Source organism: Sphaeroforma arctica (genome assembly GCF_001186125.1).
Source record: "Sphaeroforma arctica JP610 unplaced genomic scaffold supercont1.1208, whole genome shotgun sequence".
Taxonomy (NCBI): domain Eukaryota; class Ichthyosporea; order Ichthyophonida; genus Sphaeroforma; species Sphaeroforma arctica.
Genome location: NW_014039350.1, coordinates 1 through 8,843, shown reverse-complemented (window position 1 = coordinate 8,843; position 8,843 = coordinate 1). Strand labels below are relative to the sequence as shown.

The following is an 8,843-nucleotide window of genomic DNA, read 5'->3' as shown; positions in this document are numbered from 1 at the left end:
ATAGTTAATTACTTACGTACTATATAGTATATATATATAATAATATACTTTATTATAGATATATATATGCAAATGAACACACACACACACACACACACACACACATACACACACACACATATATATATATACATTGATATGCATATTGATATATATATCGAAGAGTATCCACTCGTCCGCCATCAATTCATGCGATTGTATACATCATGTCGTATCTTGATACTTGTTCTTCTTGACAATTATATCTGAGAGGCTGAATTCCTCTTAGTATTGAAATTGTAAGTTCTAGATTGTTGCTTAGCAATTTTACGCGACCTCATGAGATTGCTGATATTGTATTTCACTGTGTTCACATCTGGCATGAAAACCGCAACCCGCTCAGCTACCAATTTTGTAAGAAGTTCATCTCAACGCAATATTGTACAAACCTTCTCCACCTCTACAGGATTTTATGACCGATGATATGCCACAAATCACAGTCAATGAGTGGGTGCCCGCCATCCTGTCATCGAATATGTCTACAAGCGAGTGGGTCCGTTTAGCAGAAGAGATCACGGATGCATACTATGACTACGATGGATTTGTCGTAGTGCACGGTACGGATACCATGGCATACACTGCCACCGCTCTGAGTTTCATGCTGGAGTCTCTGGGCAAGCCCATTATCTTCACAGGCTCTTGTATACCCTTTTGCGATGTGCACAGTGACGCAAGGAGGAATCTGATTGTGAGCTTGGATTATGCTTGTGTAGATTATCTGTGTGAGGTTTGCATCTTTTTCAACAACACCCTTCTGAGAGCCAACCGGGCCACCAAGCACAACACCGGCAGCTTGAATGCTTTCGAGAGCTTCAACTATCCACCGTTGGGTGTACTTGGCGTACATTTGAAGCTCAAACGAAGCCTGTTACTACCTACGCCCAAGACGCGCTTCAGGCTGCACACCAAGATGGATAAGAATGTGCTACAGCTGCGCCTGACGCCTGGATTCTCCGATCGGCTCATACAGAACGCCTTACAGCCCCCATGCCGAGGGGTCGTGCTACAGATATACGGAGCAGGGCAGTACCCGGACAAACAAAACTTGTGGTCGATACTCAACTCGGCCGCCAGCCACGGTGTGATCGTAGTGCTTATCTCCCAGTGCCACGTAGGATATGTGGACTTCGCGAACAACTGGGAGTTCAATTCTCTCAAACACACCAACTTAGTACAAGGGGGCGATATGACGAGTGAAGCTGCGTGTACAAAGCTCGCGTATCTCTTAGCGCTTGGTCTACCGTTCTTCGAGGTGAAGAAACTGATGCGCACGGATTTGAGGGGAGAGCTGAACACAGATGCAGCCAAGGATGTCATTGATTCGCTGAGTTTGCACCGGTCTTCGTTTATGAAGGACGATGATATGCCTTCTATGGTAAATAAACAGGTGCTGTACGAACAACAAGTGGACGTACCAGAGGAGTTCGTATTGCCGGACTCCGTTGCATCCCTGAGTCTGAAGACGAAATTGATCGACTAACCATATTGTATATCTATAGAATGCATTCCTTTAGGCGCTTAATATTAATAAAAATTTGGTTGTTGACACTTATGACGTGAATCGGTGTCTACATCATCTTGCGCTTGCTAGGATTCAAGGCACATATACGCTGTACGTAGGAGCAAATTTGCACAAGGCAAAGTAACCGTTGCTAAGGACCAGTTTGAAGTATCTGCAACTGTAGAGCTGTGTGAGAAGGTATCAGAGACAACGGAATTCCATTCACAACGACGTTTATAAATAGATATGATTTCGACTACCACAAATCGTGTCCAAACGGGCGTAGATAGGAAGGTGTTATTGACGTTTCACACTGCCACTGCCCATAGGCCACGTTCGCTTCATTTGAGATACGGATTTTGCTGCACTTGAAGTTGTTTGAATGCACATTCTAGCTTGATAAGAAACTGTATGGAAAACTACCTCAACGATACATCACAAAACAGCTGCGACATTGCGTCCATCCTTATCAAACAACCTGGGGGTTGGAGGCTGGAGCACACAGTTAGTAACCGGTGTAGACGACACACAAGTGCACGGGATTCTTATCATACTACGAACACACAAAATAATTATCATTGAACTTAAGCTATCCACGTATGGAAGTGTGAAGGAGCAATGAGCCTGAACGAACAACAAGGCACAATGGTCCTAATTGAGGTGCATTCACCCTTGAACTATATAGATGAAATATTGAAATCTATACACCAACGCAACGATGAAGCGTGTATGCGGTGTTGGCCTGTGATACAACTTATATTCACATTTTTATATACTACAATCTTCGTATTTAGATATTTGTATCGCACAGACGCGACTCGCGCGAGTGTCTCGAAACGAGCTACGACTCACTAATGCGGTATATATATAATACATATTCTGCAATATGTATTAGGAGCATACATAGCCCCGCTCGAATTCAAGTTCAGTCGGTGGTGAGTGGTCTTTTATAAATAAACAACTGTGAAGTGTCGGGAGACTATGTATTTTTCAATATTTGATACTATCTTTTTTATCATAGCCTAAATTATACATACAGTCTGGTGTACACGAAAGCCTTTCACTGCTGGCAAGGACTTATGTGAACAGCGAGTAACTAATTTTGTACCAGTGATGGTACATACCGTGTAGGCGAGTGATAACACTATCCGTAAGCACACTCTCTCTGTCTACAGCAACGATGGATCTAGACCTCGAGTTAGATGTAGATGATCAAGGTGGCGAGGATGGTGGCGAGGATGATGTACACGAAGACGATAGTCTGGACATACCGGCTTCGCTGGAGGATCGCAAAGTCAGGGCTAATCGGCTCAAAGCGGCTGTTCTTTGGACTGTGGGTAACATCTGCGACGAAGAGGTGAGTGGGTTTGCGAGTCCAGTGTATTATCGTTCTTCACATTGATCTAGGCACCCAAACCGTTATGTCTCCTGCTGAGTGTGTCGGTTTAATGACCCCGTTGAATAATAGGAAGGGGATCTCAAATGCTGAGAGTATGATTGTACAACATGGTGGTACGAGTGTGTGCGCTCATCCGATATGCTCTGGAAGAACAAACTGTTTATTTCTGCCGTACTGTGTTCAGCGGTTGGGCTTGCTTTTCGAGTGTATATACGCATGATATGTTTACAAGGTTCATCGCCAAATCTTTGTACGCGAACAGAATATCAAGAAGGTAGTATCGTACGACTGTTACGACTATCTCCCTTATTAGATTCATATGATATGGACGCACATATATCCACAACTGCAGCAAGCGCTATTCAGTGCTCCACCTCCTCAGTAGCGAGTATGCCTTGTCTACCCTCTTCCTCCTATTGATATCTGCGATCTCAACTGTCATTGTCCCACACCTTCCCTCAGGCCAATGAACGATCGGTGACGTTCAGTAGAGAGTTTGTTGCGGTGCTGGCGCTGCTGACCTTTGAGGTGAGTCGATCACTAGCGTCATCGGTCCCATACACTGGATCGAAACTAAACTTGAGCCACTCTCACAGTCGTTTGACATGTACTTCACAGTTTTAGGAGTCAAAAGATATGATGTCCTGTGTTTAATCTGCACATGTGTTGGCTTGTGGGGACTGAAGATCCCACCTGGACTCGTATATATATCGTTGCTCGTAGATGCGACAGTGTCGTGTACTACCCTAAACCCTGTCTGTAAGCTATAGCGCGTACCATCATACATCTGCATGTTCTCTGATGTGCTCAAACACGGGTGTCGCAGGTGAACCGAGTACCATAAACGCGTGATAGTTGACATAGCACGTTTTCATATACGTCCCGCTTGTTAGACATTTTATGTGACGCGAATCTTTTGTAGGTACGTATGATCAATTATAGATGAATAACCGGGTTTATTAAGACCTCATGATTGGCTTTCAAGAAACGTCACTGATTTGCACCTTGTTCCTTTCCTACTAGCACGCAGAAACGATCGCCGGTGATCTTGAGGCCTTTAGTAGGCATGCCAAGTAAGTCCAACCAGATCTGCTTGTTTTTCGTTTCTGGACACCTCTCGGAAGTGTCATATATCGAAATCTACTTGCCGCCAGGTGACATGCATGCGCACGTTTACTTATGTACTACACACATGCTATCCAGTACGCCGTTCTTCAAAGCGACATCGTATGGACTTGATTGGGCAAAAAGCTTCTTGTTCAAGCTCCGGCAGTTTGGATAATCATTGTGTCAAGCGGTTGTTTTATTCAGCCATCTCTAGCTAATTCCGCACCGGACGTAGCATATTGTCAGACTAATAACCTCGTGTATTTGCTGCTTTAATCAATCGCACATCGTGCACATGAATTGGCGGCTTTTCCTTACTTCCTTCGGAGATATACATCTTCTGCGAAGGGTACTGTCTACATTTACATATCACTAAGCTACCGCCTATCCAATACATTTTATTTCATCCTTGGTGGTCACAGACGGAACACCGTCAATGGAGACGATGTACTGCTGCAAATGCGAAACTCGCCGGAGATCAAACAGCACCTCAGCGCAATGCTGGAGACTATCATGACTGAGAAGAAATCCGCGATACAGAAGAGGAAGAATAAGCCGCCTACTTGATGCATGTATGCATATCAGCCTATGCTGAAGTACCAGGATTGCCACGATTTGGCAAATCTGCAGATTTGGAGAACGTTCATTCAATCCAACGCATTGGATAAGGAGAGGATGGTCCTGAACTCCCAGCAGCATTATCATACATAGTGATTGTGTGCTTAACCTCATACCAAGTAAAGCCCAAAATCATGAATGTTCATATACATGTCAAGGTGTAGGGGTCCAAAATGTCAATAGCTGAAGTGAACTCCATCTCCTACTTGCATGAGCATCGCAAGTCTCCCAGAGCGGAGCATTATTCCGTATTACGGGTCGATGAGGAGGTATATGTGAGATGTCAGCACGAGGTAATTTCGTATCCTACCTCGCAATGATACGGCGACTATTTTCAGATTCACTTGGGATTTACACCCAAAGTCAACAGAAAAACGGCAAAATTGCTATGTTGCTGGCTTTTACAATCCCCATCAAGAGCAAAGGGACGAAGACTAAGCTTATGAATCGGTGCCAGCGCGAGAAGGAAATTGTTTGCACTTTTCATCCGGTCGAATCAGGATTGGTTTGGGACCGTGAGATCTTTATATCCAGGTACTCGCCTGTAAATCAAGGCACGCTTAGATATTAGGGAGTAGGCTCCTGCCGGACTTTGGGGAAAGGCATCTGTAGCAGCCCTTTCTAAGTATAGACAGACGATTCAATTATGTTTTTACACGCATCCTGTGCTAGAGACCACGCACAATGCTAGCAGCCTGCAGAAAGCGGATGATGGTGGGGCTATGTGGAGACTGTGATTAAGGAACAATGTGCGAGCACAGACACATAGAAACATGCGCAAATGCAAAGTACGTGACCATCATCCCATGTATTTTTTCCCAGGAGTTTACAAAAGTTATCATTAATTAGCAATTTGTTATGTGACTTACCTGCGGTAATGGGAGAATGCTTGGCCGTTTCCCCTTTTTTTATCCAACCCTCGTAGGGGATGATGGGGGTGTCACTGTGTGGACCGGTGAAGAACACTATGCTGAGTCTGCCGTCGTCTGACTGTGACTCTGGGTTCACCACACGGTGTAGATTGGAGCTCAGTATGCCATTCGTCCACTGATACCAAATTGGAAATGGGAAGTTGTAAGTGTTATTAATGCACACTTTCGGACAAGGGAGCCTATATCGCTCTACTCAATTAATCTACATCGAGAAAGTTGCCATGTATCTACAATCAGCCATGTACATACCATTCGTGGACGACTGAAGCACAGCAGACCCTGACAGGGTTTTTATGTGCCGATTTTGACACCATGTGCAAACGTGCATTGCTCACGGGCTCAAACAATAGAGTGGGGTGCGACACGAACTGTAGCATAAATGAAATAATTTGCTGTACATTGTCTCAGCTGCTAGTGCTAACATTTAGTTCAGCATTAAGTGCCGTGATCTATATTACTCGTACTAAGTGATTGTTGGGTTTGATTGATACGTACCCTTCTCAGTGTGTCTCCTACATTGATGATGAATGCGCCTGAGAAGAAGGAATGTACCATTTTGATTAATTGAATGGGATGAAGATTTGTGAATGTATAATACACAGACCTGTCGCGGAAAACTGCATACCTCGAAATCGAAATCATAGAGTATGAAAACGTGATATCGGCAAGACACTTACTTGTGCTAAAAGGTAATATAGAGTATGTCATAGAGAGTATACAAACAAGAGAGTTGGCTATCTGTGATCGTAGTTCTGCGCTTTGGATACAAGACAACGCCCTCCGTACCACATGATACGTGGCACGTGATGTAGTAGGTGCTGCAACAATGACACACAGCATGCCAAATATCGCCCTTGTGTTGTTATTATTTGTATATCCTTGTTGAGTTCGTCGAATTTCAGACTTTCCCATTGCAGTTGCAGTGGACGGACTTGCCATTGCAGTGACCACACAATGGCTCTTATGTGACCAACTCACCTTCAATGTAGGGTACTGAGACCCATTCACCGCCGATCTGCACCTGTAGCCCTGGTACATCTTCCACTTTCAGGACTGTCAAGCACTGGTAGTCGGTGTGGGAGCCATATCTAAACACATAACCCAACCATATAGATGCGAAGATCAATTCATTGCACTGGCGCTATCTCGATTAGTAGTTGGCAACATGGACACAAAACCAAACACTTAAACTAAATGGATTGTGAGGCATAGATACATATCAACACGTGCAATCGCAACCTGAAATTACCTGATTTGGCCGGGGCTGGGTTTAGGATCCTGTTTCGGATACCAAGAGAGCTTCAGAAACCCATCAAACTTCAGGCCTTCGTAGTGCTCGTCGAAGAATGTGGGTGGTGCACCCAAAGAATGCGCTGTGAGTTGCATCATCCCTCGCACCAGCTCAGTCACAGATGCACAATACGTCTGTTAGAGTTTGGTAGAAGTGAATTGTGGACAGTTTGAACCAGGTGCATGAAATACATCTGCACGACCGCAATAAGACCCATACAGCAGTTGTTGATTCGCTCAGGTGACACGCTCGAAAAAGGTTACTGAGGATACAATTGAGATCGAGTGACCGGCTACGCGGAGAACATAGCCAGGATATAGATGAACAGATACCGAGTATCAGTGCACACAGGTACGATCTGTCGGGCTATATATACATCCACAGGAGGTGACGTATCTTCGAAAGCGTTGTGTTCACGAGATGTGTGCGAGTTCTTACACTAACGCACTTTGTACGAGAGTAGACTGACACAGTAACAGCAGCTGATGTGGCATTTGGACTCTTGTGTATACCTTGATCACTTCATTAAAGTTCCCTTCCAGTGGAACCTCGGGATCCGGGGGCCATCCGTAGTTGTGGAAGACTAAACTTTCGACGTAGTCAGCCGCCATATTGCGATCTGACTCCCCTATCACCGTTGATATATACAAGTTTTACTGTTGAACCAAAAAAAGAACATAACATATCCCGTATGCAGGTCTACGTGTAATAACAAATCATGCAACTATGAACAAATGGATGGGTATACAGACCCCAAAGTTTCACTCTGGTTCAATGTGTTTACGGTGATAACAAACCATGCACCGTGTTCATAGCACAATTGCACGTCGGCTCACACATGCTCACCTAGCGTGGCCTCAACATTTTCCTTCCCAAGCCTATTGTAGCCTGCGCCAGACCCATATCCTGTTTAATACGGGTTAGTTCGAACCAGTATGAGTATGACCCTTCATGTATTCTTTCATGGTAAAAGTGGATCAAATTGGCAATTGAAAGGGTATTATTGCAGACGTATGTGTACAAGAATCTTATGAGCTGCCTTTCTGTTGAGACTGAAAATTGGCAGAGCGTTTTAGCATTTTTCGCATTCTAAAGCCGATTTACGTTGATTCGATTTTGTTTTGTTATTCTGTTGGCGTAAAAAAATCACGCAATACTCACCGCCATCGACTGCTATTTGCTCCTTCACCTCACTTGGTTGTGCGAAGAACGTCTTTGCCAACTTCGATAGTTGTGACAACTGTTTCGCATCTACTCCGTGACCAGTGACGACTACAAACCCATACTGCCAGCAATGCAAATGCAGTGTGGGGGAAAAAGCAGTAATTTATATCTGAATAGGCTAAAGTCTAAAGTTGCACTTCTGAAGATATCCAAGTTACTGTTACAGACACTGCGACTTTCCCTTTACAGCGGAGACAACATATGCTTCTGTAGTATTTTTATATCTATAAATCGTGCCGACATCATGACGCTGGCATATTTCCGGTCCATAACAGCCTCCCCGAGCAATTGCGGTTGTGCACAGAAATATGAATATGCCATAGTTGAATTTTACGTCCAATGCACAATAAGCGTAACATATGATCTCCAGGTATAACTATAAAATATTTTCTTAGCTATCAGTAAAGAAAATACTTGCATAAACAATCGGACAAACCGCAGGTTGGACGCATATCATTAAGTGAATAATGACATTGACGTACCGTTGCATATGACCGTATATTCTATGTGTATAGTAGTCACTTAGGCAGGCAATTTAAAACTCGCGTGGAAGTACATAAATTCAAAAATACAAACACCGTCAGTAAAAAAAAAATTTAAGTTATATACTATTCACAATCAAATACATTCGGATATATACGTATATAATATATATATATATATACATATATATATATATATGTATATATATATATATACATATATATATACATATATATTATTATAATTACA

At 43.5% G+C, this 8,843-nt stretch overlaps 3 protein-coding genes across 3 annotated transcripts in view; 2 read left to right on the top strand and 1 right to left on the bottom strand.

The window, feature by feature from the left end:
- The window catches only part of SARC_10326 (hypothetical protein), a 2,227-nt gene extending 641 nt beyond the window's left edge, over positions 1-1,586 (top strand). Inside the window, exon 2 of the mRNA XM_014295634.1 lies at positions 446-1,586. Within this exon, the coding sequence (XP_014151109.1) occupies positions 446-1,519 (1,074 nt within the window). The 3' untranslated portion in view covers positions 1,520-1,586. The remainder of the gene's footprint in view (positions 1-445) is intronic.
- A 976-nt stretch (positions 1,587-2,562) lies between these two features.
- Positions 2,563-4,931, top strand: SARC_10325 (hypothetical protein). The gene is made up of 4 exons (XM_014295633.1): positions 2,563-2,897; positions 3,402-3,467; positions 3,963-4,012; positions 4,469-4,931. Exons 1-4 carry the CDS (start codon positions 2,721-2,723, stop codon positions 4,611-4,613), a joined length of 438 nt encoding a protein of 145 aa, XP_014151108.1. The 5' UTR covers positions 2,563-2,720; the 3' UTR covers positions 4,614-4,931.
- A 216-nt stretch (positions 4,932-5,147) lies between these two features.
- On the bottom strand, positions 5,148-8,174 carry SARC_10324 (hypothetical protein; the record flags this gene model as incomplete). Its single annotated transcript, XM_014295632.1, has 8 exons — positions 5,148-5,206; positions 5,534-5,711; positions 6,092-6,129; positions 6,575-6,684; positions 6,846-7,021; positions 7,400-7,515; positions 7,734-7,793; positions 8,049-8,174. Coding segments are annotated over 8 exons (863 nt in total), but the record flags the coding sequence as incomplete, so codon positions are not given.
- Between the last annotated feature and the right edge of the window lie 669 nt (positions 8,175-8,843).

Excerpts from the sequence above, each read along its gene's own strand:
- SARC_10325 (XM_014295633.1), top strand. The coding sequence starts at position 2,721 with ATGGATCTAGACCTCGAGTTAGATGTAGATGATCAAGGTGGCGAGGAT. Across the intron at positions 2,898-3,401 it reads GTAACATCTGCGACGAAGAG|GCCAATGAACGATCGGTGAC; the intron begins GTGAGTGGGTTT and ends ACCTTCCCTCAG. Across the intron at positions 3,468-3,962 it reads TGGCGCTGCTGACCTTTGAG|CACGCAGAAACGATCGCCGG; the intron begins GTGAGTCGATCA and ends CTTTCCTACTAG.